General features: G+C 37.3%; 1 protein-coding gene and 1 long non-coding RNA gene across 2 annotated transcripts; one reads left to right on the top strand and one right to left on the bottom strand.

Annotated features, from left to right (window-relative positions):
- Positions 1 to 910: 910 nt before the first annotated feature.
- Positions 911 to 1,549, bottom strand: LOC141614843 (uncharacterized). Its single transcript, XR_012529401.1, has 3 exons — positions 1,433 to 1,549; positions 1,214 to 1,330; positions 911 to 1,112 (listed from the first exon to the last, which is right to left on the bottom strand). It is a non-coding gene; the product is annotated as an uncharacterized LOC141614843 (long non-coding RNA).
- A 9,078-nt stretch (positions 1,550 to 10,627) lies between these two features.
- LOC141614844 (transcription factor bHLH95-like) lies at positions 10,628 to 11,585 on the top strand. The gene is made up of 2 exons (XM_074433566.1): positions 10,628 to 11,147; positions 11,405 to 11,585. Exons 1-2 carry the CDS (start codon positions 10,722 to 10,724, stop codon positions 11,501 to 11,503), a joined length of 525 nt encoding a protein of 174 aa, XP_074289667.1. The 5' UTR covers positions 10,628 to 10,721; the 3' UTR covers positions 11,504 to 11,585.
- Positions 11,586 to 16,413: the final 4,828 nt, after the last annotated feature.

The raw sequence follows: 16,413 nt of genomic DNA on the forward strand, positions 1-16,413 counted from the left end.
CGGTTTTGACTCGTTTCGATAAAAATTAAAACCGTAGGTCAAACGCAACACTACAACAAATAAGGTAATTGGCGACCATATAAGGCGACTGAGAACAGTCGCCATTTAGAATAAAGCGACTAAGGCCCGTCGCCCGCACTTCGTAGCAAGGTTTGGTCGCTTTTGGCGACAGGCGTTCGTCGCCAATTTTGGCGACTGAATTTTTTAAAGAGGGCGACAAATTAAATCGCCAAAATTGGCGACTGTCATTAGTCGCCAATTTAGCGACTGCCATTTGTCGCTTTTTAAATATAAACGTCATCTCCATATCCTCCAAAATGGCGACGGGTAATGGTCGCCATTTTGGCGACAGAACTTGGTCGCCATTTTGGCGACTGATTTCCGTCGCCAATAACACTGTTTTCCGTCGCCAACGTCCCTAAAATTAATTCATGACCAGAGACTTAGCGACGGAATGCCGTCATAAATGCCCGTGTCCGTCGCCAAAATTACATGTTTTTTTGCCTAAAAATCGTTTTTGACCTAGCCAAATACGTAAAACCTGCAAATAAACCAACACTTCCAGCAGAGAACACATGGGAAGCCAACACAACCAAACTTGATAAAGAAAATCAAGTTCCATACACACAACTACGAGTTCTACGAGTTTGGTCATCTAACATTATCCGGGAATAACTACGAGTTCTACTACATAACTACGAAACAGGGAAACTTGCTCCCGCTCCACTACCACCTCCATGATTAGGATCTCTAGGATCCTTTGGTTGCGGGCGCCACCCAGTGTTGCAATTGGCGAAGAAGGAGTTCATCCGTTCCATTTCCTCCTTCATCCTCCGAATTTCAAAGATCTCTCTCGGCATCCCGCCTCTCCCTCTCGGCATCCCGCGCTCTCCCCCGGCGGCTAATTGAGCTTGGAGCACACTCACGACACTTGGGGTATAAGGTTGTTGTTGGGAGGAAATTGACCCTCTTCTTCTTGTAGGAGGGTAGAAAATCTCCTTTGCCGACCCGGCTCCATACACATCTCCTCTTTGGAACCCCTCAACAAGATCAAACCATAGCTCATTGTCATCAATTTCCGGGTTGTTCTTCCTACGGACAAGGAATTGTTCCTAAAAATTGATAAAACATTAATGGTTAGAGGTTACTTATCTAAAAATTGATAAAACATATACTTTAAAAAGCTAAGAAATTTTTATTTTTTGACACTTACATATAACTGTTGATCTTTTTCCTTCGCGAAGATCAACTTGCCCTTGCTTGTCTTCTTTGCGTGAGTGTCAACAAAGAGATCAACAATCGTGGGTACCTTACCCTTATTCTTCTTGGTCTTCCGGAAAAAAAACAAGGAAATTGTTACTCAAACATGATAATTAATGAGACTAATTAAATTAGAAGACTATTAAATTAAAAGCTAAGACAAATAACTTACATCTAATACCACACGATCATGAAAAGATTGAGACCCTCCATAATGAGTAGGCTCAACTTCCGCATCCTTATCTCCTCCTTTCCTGTTGATCTTGTTCCGGGCCGATGCTTCCTTGAACTCAGGATTGTTCCGGTACTTGGTATATTCCTCATATGACGAACCCGTAATCAATAAAATAACAATTATTAATTAATATATTTTCAAAATATGTAATGAATTTTAACTAATTACGGGTATTAAAAGAAACTAAATACCTTTCATGAAAGATGGCGCCTTCTTCCTCTTAGACACCTTATACATGTTGTCCCTTAGCCTCTTCTTGCCAATGTCATTATACCTTTGCCAAACTAGGCGCTCAAGGTTGGTTGGCCAATAGAACACACGCTACAAAAAGTAAACACATAGATGAGAAACAAATTAATAATAAGGTAAAAAGAATAAATAAATTATATTTAATAATATATATTTTATAAATAGATACCCGGAAGTTGTTGAACCACATCTCCTTATCTTCATCACTAGCGTTACTCCAACAAGTAACGCCGTGTGTCATGTTCTCTTGGGTGCTATTAGTCACACCACGAACAACTGTTTGACTTCTAAACCTGAAATCAAACATGTTAAAAACATAATTATATAGGAAAAAAAATAATGTATAATTAACATATGTCTAAACAAAGTCATTTATTACTAAATAAAAAAATTACAAAATAGAATGAATAAAAAATTACCAAAGACCATTCGGATCAAGGATCATCCTGTTGTCAGTATGTCGGGGTATAGCAACCTCCTCCTCCTCCTCACTCACCTCCGTAGTAGAACGGTCAACGTCCTCCTCCCGCTCTCCTGAGCTACTACCTCCCTCACTATAGCCTCCGCGCTGCCTACTTCCTCCAGGAGCCATGTGTACTACAATTGAATAAAAAGTGTTAGCAAATATTACAAGATAATTATTATAAGATACAAAAAAATAAAACCTAATAAACAAGTATAAAAGACAAAATAAAACGCTAATAATTGTTTCCAAATTTTGATATGTATACTTTTAATACCTTCTCTTACTCATCATCATCATCATCCTCATCTTCTTCTTCTTCTTCTTCTTCTTCTTCTTCCTCTTCCTCCTCCTCTTCTTCTTCTTCCCCCTCTTCTATCCCATCCCTCTCCTTATCATTCTCTTCTTCTTCCTCTTCTAACTCCTCCTCCGCTTCTATCTCATTTGCATAAATAATTTCATCATGATCAACGGGACAAAACTGCTTTCGATACAACCTCTTCTTGGAAAAAAAGATGTATCAACTTCTGATCGTGCCTTTGTTTTAAAAACGGCCCACCATTGCTTTTGTTGTCTATCATTGCTTGTGCTCGGAAGAGATGCAAAATAAACTTGATGAGCTTGTTGTGCAAGTATAAATGGGTCATATTGAGAGTAGGTTCGAGTATGATTCACTTCCACGAGTTTGTAACGATCATGGACTCTCGTTCCAGCTACGGAATTATCCCTCCATTGAATCTTGAATAAGACGGTTTTATAACTCCTATCCCGGCCATTGTAGCACAACTCAAAGATATCCTCTAATATGCCATAATAATCATTGCCATCAAGAGAAGAAATAGTAACGCCGTAGTTGCATTTAGCCTTACTTTTGCCATAGTCAAATGTTTGAAACTTAAACCCATTAATTGAATATCGATTCCACGTCACAACCTTTCGAGAAGGACCCAAAGCCAAGCTTCTTATCACATCATCTTGAATATTTAGCTTACATACATGCTTCCGAAACCAAGCTGGAAATTGATCCTCATGCTTATGCCAAACATCCTCTCTGTTCACATTAGGGTGATCTTTAATGAAATCACACAAATTGAGCTTCATATGGCTCCAAAACCTCACAATTAGATAGCACATAAAGGTGGGCACGGTTATACTCCTTGTCATCCAGAAATCTTGTTCCCCCAACTGATGAACACCCTATTTCATCCTGCATTTGGAAACACTTGGGTATACTTGTGTCTAGTTCATCCGCTTCATCAATATTCAAGTATTTTGCTTTGGTCTCAATATGTTTTTCAAAATAAAGAGAGCAAAAATTGGCAATCTCTTCCGTTAGGTAGGCATTGCATATAGAACCTTCCACACGAGCTTTATTACCAATTTTTTTCTTCACATGATTAAGAAACCTTTCGAAAGGATACATCCACCTATATTGGACGGGTCCACCAACTTTAGCTTCATATGGCAAATGGATAGGTAGATGCTCCATCGAATTGAAAAAGAAGGCGGAAATATCATCTCAAGTTTACACAAAATTTCTGGTATTTGGTCTTCTAAACGACTCATGTCCTCAACCGATATCGTGGAGGAACATAAATCTCTAAAAAATTGACTTATTTCTCAGAATCGCATTCCAAACTGTAGTCAGGAGTAAATTTTTAAAAGCCACGGGTAATAAGCGCTCCATGAAAACATGACAATCATGACTTTTCAACCCTTTCAACTTCAGTTCCTTCAAATCAACACAACGGCTCAAATCGGATGCATATCCATCGGGAAACTTCAAGTTTCCTATCCAATCGCACAATACCTTTCTTTGAGCTTTGTCAAGAGTAAATATGGCTTTTGGTTTAGCCCCATCCTTACGAATATGAAGTTTAGGACGATCACAAAATTTCTTCAATTCTATTCTTGAATTAATATCATCACGTGTCTTTCCTTTTACATCCATAATCGTATGAATAAGTAACTCAAAGAAGTTCTTCTCTATGTGCATCACATCCAAATTGTGTCCGATCAACATTGTTTTCCAAAGAGGGAAGCTCCCAAAAATACTTCTTTTAAACCAACCATTTTTTTTCTTTTTCAACTCTTTAAACTCTTCTTCAATCCCATCGACAGTTGTTGGCAAATCACGTACAGCCTCCCATATCTCATCCCCTTGAGTCGAACCGAGCATTGTCACGCACCTCCTTACCTTTTAAGAAAGATTTCTTGTTCTCTCTATGAATATGTCCATCCGGTAAGAAACATCTATGACAATCAAACCAACTAATTTTTTTGGAATTAGGAAGATAAAATGCTTTACTCCTATCCATGCAATAAGGACATGCCTTTCGCCCAAATGGTTGCCCATCCTGATAGCATACCATATGCGGGAAAATCATTTATAGTCCATAACAATGAAGCTCTTAGTTGGAAATTTTGCTTCTTCGACACATCAAATGTTTCTACACCAACTTCCCACAAATACTTCAGTTCCTCCAAAGAACGGTTGTAAATAAACATCCGGATGGTTTTTTGGGTTATCGGACCGGAATAAGTAAAGAGAGGAAAATAAATTGTCTTTTCGCACAAAGCCAAGGAGGTAAGTTGTACGGCGTGGTCATTACGGGCCAACAGAGTAGTTTCTACCAAATCGACCAAAAGGGTCTAACCCATCCGTACACAAGCCAAGTCTCACATTGCGAGGTTCCTCGGCAAAATCGGGATATAACCTATCAAAACGCTTCCACTCCTCCCCGTCACTCGGATGACACATCTTTCCAGGTGTACGAGGATTTTCTTTGTGCCATCTCATTTGGTTGGCAAGATTTTTCGTGGCATACATTCTTTGAAGTCTAGGAGCTAATGGAAAATAAATTAATGTGTTTTCTGATATTGGTTTCTTTCTCTTTCCACTCCTTTTATTACCCTTCTTCCCCTTCAAAACAATATTTCCTTCACTTGTCTCATATCTATCCCTTTGACATTTCTTACATTTGTCAAGCAAAGCATCATCTTTCCAAAAAAGCATACATCCTTTAGGACATGCATCAATCTTTTCATGTGGAAGTTGAAGACCTTTGACCACTTTCTTGGTATTATAGAAATTTCTGGTCATAACATTATTATCGGGTATAACATCCTCAACCAACGTAGCAATACTATCAACGGCTTTAAATGGCATATTATACTCACATTTTAAAGAAAATATCCTGGATGCAACTTGTAACAATGTCATTCTACTCCCCTCATATAAGGTTTTTTCGGAAGCACTTAGCATGTCAAAAAAGGCTTTTGCTCTTGGGTTTGGTTGTTCTTCATCAATCATTGGTACACGGTCGTCATTAATGAAATCATTAGACCGAAAGGCATCAAGTACCATTTCTCTATATGGGTTCTCATTTTGTTGGATTTGAGGTTCTTCGGGATAATATTTTTCTCCATGGGAGATCCAATTGTAGTAGTTTGGAAAAAAACCATTTGTAACAAGATGCTCTTCTACTTCAATGTCAAATAAATATTTTAAGTTTTTACATTTAGTACAAGGACACCTAAGTTTATGTTGTTCCAAATCATATGAATCTTGACATCTAGCAAATTCAATAAATCCACGAACTCCCTTTACAAATCTAGCGATAGGACGTTTCTTCTTATCTACTCTTTCTTCGTACATCCAAATACGTTCGATCTCTTCATTTTAATCTATAAGCAATATATAGCAAACTAACCATTTTAAATAATAATATTTAATTTCAACAAAAAAAGCAATGGTTATCTCATCCTCCATTTTATGCTAATTTCAAGATTTCAATTGGGTCCTTATCACTCCAACCTAAACCCATCAATGTACGTTTCAAGTCACTAGCAAACACACATTTGTGAATTATTAATGAGAAAAAAATTCGGCATCAATTCCCCTTAGTTCTCCAAATACACAATGTGGAAAAGATACATATTCCACATATGTATTCAGAGAACATTGGAGAAATTTGCAACCAAATTCTTTTCTCATTAATAAAATCACAACTATGTGTTTACTACCTAAGTGACTTGAAACGTACAAAGACAGTCCCAAAATGGGGACTATTCAAGAATTGCTCCTAATGAGTAATTCTTGAACGGGTACTAGGTCATTATATATTAAACAAGTTGTCAAAATTATAAGGCAAATTTATACAATCCCCTAATCAAATGACATTACTAATTTAACAAATTTATACATCATGCTCATTCCATTCAAGAAAAATGCTAATTAATTTTTTAAAAATGCTAATTAAATCATTCTAACTTAATTAATTTGGTTAATTATACAAGTTGTCAAAAATGCTAATTTCTAACCCTAACTCAAATTAATTAACAAAAATGCTAATTAAATTACAACTACATACAATAATAAGCATCACTAATGTATAAATTACAACTAGATACTAAATAAACATCACAACTTAAACAAAATATGAAGGATTGAAGTAATTAAATCGATTTGAGTCGAAAACAAACCTTTATTATAAACAAAGGGTCGGTAGGGATGTAGTGTGCGGATGGCGGCGGCGAGTGGTGGCGTCCGGTGGTTGTAGTTGGTGGTGGCGTCGGATCGTCGGACAAACTGCTGCGTTTTTTTTTTTTTTAAGTTGATTGAAGTGAATGAAGGGGACGGGGTGAAGAAATTGGCGAAAAAAAAATAAACAGAGGGTTGGCGACCGTTTTTGGTCGCCAAATTGGCGACGGGTTTTGGTCGCCAAAATTGGCGACTGATTTCGGTCGCCAATTTGGATAATATTGCGTCGCCCGTGGATTTCATACGGATTTTTGGATAAAAAGGTATAGTCGCCAAATTAGCGACGGATAGTGGTCGCCCGTTTTTTTTTTCCTGTCGCCAATTTGGCGACTGTAGTATGTCTGTCGCCTTTATCGTGTTTTCTTGTAGTGCAAATTCCGTCAAGACCAAAGTTCTTAAACACGAGATTACAAGAAAATTGAGTATTCATACGACCCATTTCCAAATTCGTTTACCCAACGTTCAAAAGAATTGTCATTTTCCCCCCGATACGCCCTTATTTCGAAATAAAAAGTTTTACACGGTTTAAACTATTTTTAAACATCTCGAAACTATCAAAATAAATACTTTTCTTCAAAATATAATAAAATTATATTTCTTTGAATTATTTTTACTTTAAATACTTAAATATCAACTTTTATTTGATTAATAAATTATTTTCGAAACATATTAACGGTCCGAAATTACGGGGCGTTACAATAACCCATCTTTTTCGAGTCTTGGTGTTTTATGTGGTGTTGTTCGTTGGACCGATATGGTGTTCCCTTCCCTCTTGCCCTTTCCCCCACTTATCGGTTTCTTGGATGGGCATAAATCATCGTATTCGAGTCGTTGTGTATCATATGGTGTTGCCTTTTGGGTAAATATGGTGTTCCCCTCCCTCCTCGCCCCTCCCCCACCCATCGGGCCCCTTAAAGGTGATGTATGGTGCTTGTTTGGGTCATTGTGTATTTGACTGGTTGCATGTTTAGGTCATTGTCTCGTAGTCTGGTTGCATGTTTGGTTATTTGTGTTGTCATTGCGGTTTCGTATTGGGTTCGGTGGTGGACGCGTTTGTTGTTGTCGGCTGGCCTTTGATGGCCTTGAATGGTTCGGTGGGTAGGCTATTGTTGTTGATTGGAGTGGATCATTGTTGGCGTGGTTTTTTTTCTATTTGAGGTGTGATTGGGTAGGTTTTGAGTTGGGTCGGATGTGGTGGTGGTTTGGTTGGATCCGTTGGTCTCCATCTCATTATTCCGCTATTCATTTATCTTTTGTTATTTGTGTTGTCCCTATTAATAATCTATCCTAAGAATAATGACGGAATGAGGTCGTGTCTGGTGTATGTTGGATTCATCCTAGGACGGTTCCTTATGATGTTTATGGCCTGGCATTTGGTTGATGAGCTATTTGTGTACTGGTCCGTCTGTTGGCGCGACTATTTGGGTTATCGGTCTTTGGTTTGTCAGGTTGGTTCTTCAAGATGTAGGAGATCTTTCTCCTTTAGAGGCAAGCTTGTTTGGCTTGTTTTCGCCTTTCCCTTTCTACGTCCTTGTAGCGTAAGTGCATCTTGAATTGTCAGAGCAAATGTCTTGATGGTCTTTGGAAGTCTCGTGTCATGTTGATGCCATGCATGATGAAGTTCATGTCCAAGCTACTGCTCTCCACCATCGACCGTACTAGTTTAATAGGAAGTTGTAATTTTATTTTCAATAATGTTGTACTTATGTACGACTTTGCTTGTATGTAAACATCTTATCTTTACTGCTGCAAAAAAAAAGGTCTAGATTTTCACCCGGTAGGGCCGTTACGGGGTATGAAAACTTGTACTCGCCATAGGTGGTGGGGTTGGTATGGGTATGAGAATTGCTTGGTGGGTATGGATACGAGCTGGGAGTCTATATCCACCACCGCCCCACCCCAATGACATCCCTAATTGTTATTCCACAGCCACGGATATTTAAGTTTGACTACAAATTATATGCTAAGTGTCTAAGTACATACTCTTTCCATCCCAATTGTGTCACCTCTCTCTTCAAAATTTAAGGAAATTATAATGTCACTACACTTTTTTTTTTTATTAGGTAAGAAAACTAGGTTGATCCTCTAGGGTATGACCAACCAATCTCATCCTTTCGAAAGGGAGAGGTAAGTTGAAGCCACCGGCTATCAAACCACCTCGAAAGAGTTGGACATAAATGTCCAATAGAAGCCATGAAGTCAGCAACCTTGTTAGCTTCACGAAAGCAATGTTTAATTATCACTTCATCGAAAAAATGAAGGTCTAATTTCACATCCTTGATAATACTAGAAATTTCCCAAGGAATTTGCCAAGTACCTCGAATTGAGTTAATAACACATAAATTATCACCCTCCACAATTAACTTTGAGATTCCTAAGTATTTAGCTGTTAAAATACCTTCTTTTAAAGCGAGAACTTCCGCAACAAGGATACTATTGGATCCGAACTTTTTTGCTCCCAACAAAACGACTTTACCATTGTGATCTCTTATAGATTATTCTAAAGCAGCTTTATTACCTTCTATTCTCGATCCGTCAAAATTTAGCTTCAGGAAACCGTTTCTAGGTTTTTCCCACCAAATTTCTTCCTTACTAGAGTTGTTTCTAGCTGACTCTTCTATCTCGGGATTGTTGAGATCCTTAAATCTAGTCACATTCTAGATCTTAATGCTATTATTACATAAAGTAATAAGTTTGCTGGTACTTAAATTAACATTATTAAAGATAATATCATTTCTATAAAACCATGCATTCCACCAAATAAAAATAATCTTAATGAAATCATCTTTTGGAATTAAATCTCTGAGATTATTAAGTTTCGTTAGAAAACATTGGCTTGTAATATTATCATAATTTGACAAAAACTCGTTGAAACTAATAATGTTCAGGTCTTGGATGACAGACCCAATCAAGGGACATTCGTAAAAAAGATGATCTTTGTTTTCAATAAGATTATTGCACAGAACACAATGAGGTGGGACATCAATATGACTCTTGAGAAGTCTACTTTTCATTGGAATACCGTCAACACAGGCTTTCCAAAGAAAAAATTTCAATTTTGGAGGAATATTCAATTTTCAAATCCACTGAAATTCACATTTGTCAAGAGCTTGATCGAACAAACCTTGCGCTAACCAAGTTGTTGTTTTGGTAGAGAAAATTCCATCTACGGACAGCCCCCAAATGAGGGTATCTGGAATATCATTATGTGGCAGTGGAATGTTAGTAATCTGATTAACAATATCGTTATTCACTAAACTGAATAATTTACAAACATCTCATTGTTTGTCTGAGGTTATGAAATCTTTAACCAAAAGATTAGGATTACGGTTACTATCTTCATCAACCATACTGCTTGTAAGTGGGTGTGAAAAAACCCAATTATCAGACCAAAACTTAATGTTGTTACCATTACCTACCTACCATATCAGTCCTTTTCTAAATAAAGTCCGAAGACTCATAAGTTTACGCCATTGCCAAGAAGAGACTGGATTAGGCTTATGATCAAAGAGTGAACAATTTTTCAAGTATTTTTTAGTTACCACTTTGACTCATATACTTTCCTTATCCATAAGAATGTCACAAAAATACAACCTAAGTTTAATGATACGTAACTAATTCACTGTCTCACAAATATTTTCGCCCGCTGATATTAGTGATTTTAGTTTAGTAGTGCCCATTATGCTATACCAAAATTATTGTCCTTTTTTCTATATTTAGTAAAGTATGTTGCATTATAAAGTATTCACTATTTGCTATTAGTACTCTCTCCCATTTTAGAGGTTCTTTACGTTTTTATTCTTTTGGACAACATAAATGAAATGCAAAGGTAATATTCTGGTAAACAAACGATTCAATATTTAATGACTGACTATGCAACCTGTTCCGACAAAATTCATACTCCAAGCATCTAACAAGAATGTGTGATTCCGTAATTTTGTAAATTTGTCTATATGCATGCTTAATGACTAATGTTATTGTTACAGGCAGACAATTCGACAATTATTGAAGGAGCAATTTCCCAAATCAAAACATTACAATCCACCCTCCAAATGCTAGAAAAAAAGAAGTTAGAGAGGATGATGACTCCTAAGGTGTCGTATATGAACAACGACGACATCAACAACAATAACAATAGTAACAACAACAACAACAATGTGAATTACTTGGTCGGGGCGGGAACTGTGTCTCCGGTTATGATGAGTACATGGGCATCTTCAAATGTGGTGCTTAATATATGTGGTAATGATGCTCAATTCACGGTGTATGCGGTCAAGAAGCCCGGCCTCTTGACAAATCTTTGTTGTGTTCTCGAGAAGCATCAATTGGAGGTTGATTCAACTCATATTTCCTCCCATGTTGATCAATGTGTGTACATGTTCCATGCATATGCACGTGTAAGTTCATACTTATCTAATTTCCTCTTCTCTTGTTCATATGTTTATTATTTTCGTCGACCTTAATATGAATTTAAGGTCCATGGATAATCGACTTTATTATTTATTATGAAATTATGTTCAAGGACTCACATTCTATTTTCACAAGTCCATTTGAATATCTATCAACTTATAAATTTGAAGATTAATAATAACGTGAAGTATTCCTCCTTATGTCTCATTCGTTTGTTACGTTTTATATTTCGTGTCAAAATCAGGTGGGAAACGGGAAATGTGATCAACTTCCGAAACAAATGAATGTGGCAGAAATATACAAGCATGCAGCTGAAGAGATGATAAAGTGGGTCTCTTCTTAAACTAGCTTCTTCGCCACATAATTTGAGATCGAATGATTAAAGATACTGAGATTTATTATCATAAACTTTACATTCTGTTGGTTAAACCTTTGTTTCTTTTGATTTTATTGGATGGAAGAGCCAATAAACATCTTTATATTTTATTTAGTTTTTAATAGATCATTTTCATCATGAAACTAAGCTTGGAAAGTAGCGGGGGTGATCATCCCCTCTGGATATTGGGAATTTCGAATTTCTTAGATAAAATTTTTGAAATTTCCCGAAATTTACTTTGTGGCATTACCTATCCGCTTCTGCTGAAATTTTTCAAATCCTAACTCCGCCACTACTGGTTAAATGCAGGGGATAGTAAATGCAATAAATTGGGTGGAAGTCCATAGATTTCCCAACTTTAAACTTGATTTCCCTTCCCCCGTATATTGGTATCCCGAGCATTTTTTGCCCAATAGTTTATTGAGCTGGGCTAAGTAATTGAGTTGGGCTTTGTCTTCTTCATAGCTGAAGCTGTCAATAAGAAGTTGGCAAGGAATGTACATAAATTATATAATTGGGCCTAAATAGAACGGGTTACCGTACACAGATTCTTATTGAAGACGGTAATATCCGTCTTAACTTTAAAACGACTTTTAGAAACATCCAAAGGTTTTGTCATGTACATGCAAGTAAAAATATATTTGACTCGTTTTCATCCTAAGACGGATATTATCGTTCTAAAAGAGATTTATTGAGCAAAGTACTCTTCATGAGTTCATGCGACTCTTCTACTCCGTAGTCATATATTGAATTTTGAACGGTCATCAATATGATGAATGTTACAAATCCTAAGAGTTATATAATCTCCGTTATGAATGAGATTATGACTGAAACATTTGAGAAATTGAATATGTTTCAATGCACATAAATCTCCATAAATTTCCTGTGACACCACCATATACCAAGAAGCCTTACTAAGACCTTCCCTAGCATATAAGGACATCACCATCTCGGTTGCCCGAGGAAAGTAATCATCAAAGGTCAATAAAAGAACATTTAAACTGTTTTACAAGTGTTGCAACCAAACTATTAAAAGAAAGATACAACTCATCACTATATACTACTTCCTGTCGTAACTCGTGAGGACTCATCCCAGCCTGGATTCCAGCAACCATCCAAGACAACACCTGCTAAGACTGACTGCTCACCATAAGGAATCATGACAGACACAACAAAACAAACAAGAAAACCACACAAGGTCAATAACTGAGACAAGACACAGCAAACATAACCAACTTATAACAACCACAACCAAACACACACACAATCACAACCACTCCAACCAATCTCCGTCACCGACTGTCCACTGGACCAGCCCTGCCAGTGGGGGACCGCATCCGTTCCCACCTAAGCCCCACTCATCACATCGAGCGATAACCCTGTCCCATTAATGTACACATCCCCTCCCGTGGCGGGTTCCACGGAGGGCGAAACTAGGGCGTGAAGCCACTCTCGCAAGTGACTCCACTCAGCCGAGGACGCACCTCGAGAACCAACGACAATAATCATAGACAGCTGCAATACAACAACAATCAACAAAACAGCATACACCAACCGATTACCATATATACTCAACCACACGGTCACGACAACAACACAACAACAACGCAGCAACCGACATACTAGACAATCAACAGAAACTGAGTAGGCGAACCTACCTTTAAGCGACTGCAACGATTACATGTCCACACACGCAACACCCAGCAATCAAGCAACACCTATACACACAATACAATGCTCTATCACTACCCTTCTAACCTTAACAGAAAAAACAAAGACATGGATGATGATGACGACATACCTACATGTGGAAATCTGGCAAAGGAACTGCTACCCGACTCAAGCTATGCACTCCTATGGCACAAGCACCCTTAAAGGCTCACATAGAAGTGAAGGAAAAGTAGATCTATATACTCAACATATTCATATATGTTTTATGTTAATTTAATCATAAAATTAATTGGTGATCTTATGCATGCAAACTATAAACAATATAAAGAAGAAATCTTTATCTTACATTGGAATTTCGGTTTATTAGGGCACAAGAGAGATCTCCTTCTCTCTTGTTCTTGTGCTTTCCTCAATGGATGAACAAAGATCCAAGTATAGGATCTCTCCCAAAGTTTAATACCCAAGGCACACTCTTAATCAAATTAATATTATGTATACTAGAACAATATTAATTTTAGTGAAAAATTGACCCTAAATATTTGGTTTTTATCTCCTAAAACCGGTTAGGAGAAAGAGGAAGAAGAAGAAAATATTTTATCTCTCTAAAATATTATTATGATGAATGATGAATGAATATGTTCTTATAAGATATTATCATGTGTATATCTTAAATTATAAGGCAAAACCCTTGGTTTTGCCCTTGTCCAAAACCGGGTAAGAGGAAGGGAGGGGAGCCAATGCATGCTTGAGTTTGTCTTCACAATGACAACTAGTTTGCATGGCTAGTTTAGTAGGTAATCATTGTGCTTACCACTAACAAAATCAACTTAATTTTTGCCTAATCCACCTCTTAATTTCGGCACACATAGATAATATGGACTCCATATTATCTTTGTCAAAATGTCAATTTGTCTTATGTCACATGTCATATGTTAACATAAATTTGTTATGTATTTTTAACATATTAAAAATCAACGTATTAATAAAATACGTCATATACAAAATCGACTTAGTAATTCATAATTACTTGTACCAAAATATTTTACCAATTATAAATCACAATAATTTGTATTTATAATAATTCATTCAATTTCAATTGTTTCTTTAAACAATAATTTCATCTGAGTAATGAAACAATTCGATTACTTAGACCATATCTTATTTAATCAAATTTCAATGAGACACGTAAATATTACTTCCAAAATCGTCCGTCAATTTTAAATAATTTAATTGACTCGTAACGTTATACGATCAATTAATTGTCCAATTAAGAGTGTTGCCCTTTAGGTATGACCTAGGGGATCAACTGATCACCACCGTCGCACGACAGTAATGTCAAACTCTAGTCAGCCAATCATTACCGATATGTGTGGACCGATTGACGATAAAAATATTACTTCCCAATTGTATTCTTTATAATGAGACTTAAACATGTGATCATCATGATCAACAGTTGTGATCGCATTATTGTCGGAGGACACATATTCCAACAGGAAGATATTTGGTGAAGGGAAGAGGAAGGGACGACATCTAGTTTAGAGGAAAGAGGCGGAAATGATTTGCGGTTTTGACGAAACACGATTATAAACCCTCGCTGAAAAGACGCTACTCGATTGAGTAACTAACGTACTCGATCGAGTGCCCCCTACTCGATCGACTACCCAAGCCACTCGATCGAGTAGCCTCTACTCTATCGAGTACCACCCCACATCAAAGGCAAGCACGGCAAATGGTAACTTTGGCACGCATCACTAAGGGATATTACCTGCTCCCAAGGTCTGTCAACGCTGGTCAACGGGTCCCTAAAAGGGCGGGTATTACAGTCTTCCCCGCTTAAAAAGAACTTCGTCCCCGAAGTTCAACTCACCCTTCCTCAAAGCACAAGACATAGGACAAGGTCGACACCACCGTTCTTTTGACATAGGTCACTACTCTCTAGAAGTACTAACCCACCATGTCATCATCACCAACTGTCTAATACCATATACACCAACTTTTACGAATCACAACGTTAATTACCAAATTCACCACATGTGCTAACACAACTAACGACCATACTACTACTCCGAACTTTTGGCCACACAGCTATGGAACTATACTCTCACTAGTCCATGATTACCAACACGAAATATGTCACATAACACAAACATGTTACCTAACAATCCTATTACAATGTATGACCCAAAGCTGTACTACTTCGTTACCGTTCCTGACATACTTATCTCTCTATGACCGTCCTTTCATAGTAAATTACTCAACTTTTACTTAAAAACACAAATTACTCATCAAATAATGAAAACAATTATAACTTCATGCTGGAAATATAACAGGAACAATAGCAAACATTATAAACAAATAACGAGATTATTATAATATCGGCCTTTTTATTTTGCGACATTACTCTTCCCCTCTAAAAGGAACTTCGTCCCCGAAGTTCACCACCGAATTATTACCCACATTTCTAATACTTATCTCTTGTCACTTACCCAACCCATGTAAATCCTTGTTGACATTACTCATTAGTCATAACAAACATGAAGGTATAAATGCATCTGCTACTTTACTCGAATGTTTAGCAAAAATCATGAACACATGTATGTATCTATTTGTATATAAAGGAAATATGCGAATTCTGTGAAATAAATAACGAGTCTTTTCCATAATAAATAAGTTAGGCTACTAAGCTAGTAGACGTTGAAGATGGCAAATGAATGCAATAAGAACCAACTACTACTTGCACTATTCGTCACAAATTTGCATTCATAATCCAAGCACGGCTTCCAACATATCAAATTAACGATCCAAACATAAGACTAATCATCAGAAACTATGTTAAACATCGAAACATGCAAGAATATAATCATTAAAACAATTTTAATCACCGAAATGTTCCTGAAACAGTGCTACTCGATCGAGTGTATAGGGTACTCGATCGAGTGCCCTCTACTCGATCGAGTGTCTTAGCTACTCGATCGATTAGCCTGAGATCAGAATGCTCTTTTCCTGTCACACCTGCAGCTACTCGATCGAGTGAGGGGCACTCGGTCGAGTGGCCACCGGTCAAATGCTACTCCAAAATTTCTGACACATCACAAGGTAAATAAATATGTGCACATCATCTCATAACCGCGAGTCGGGATGACAACCTGACTCCAAAATCCTGCAAACAAGTCTAGGCTAAGCAAATACGGCCTTATGGCCACCAA

This window comes from Silene latifolia, chromosome 11 (genome assembly GCF_048544455.1).
Source record: "Silene latifolia isolate original U9 population chromosome 11, ASM4854445v1, whole genome shotgun sequence".
Taxonomy (NCBI): domain Eukaryota; kingdom Viridiplantae; phylum Streptophyta; class Magnoliopsida; order Caryophyllales; family Caryophyllaceae; genus Silene; species Silene latifolia.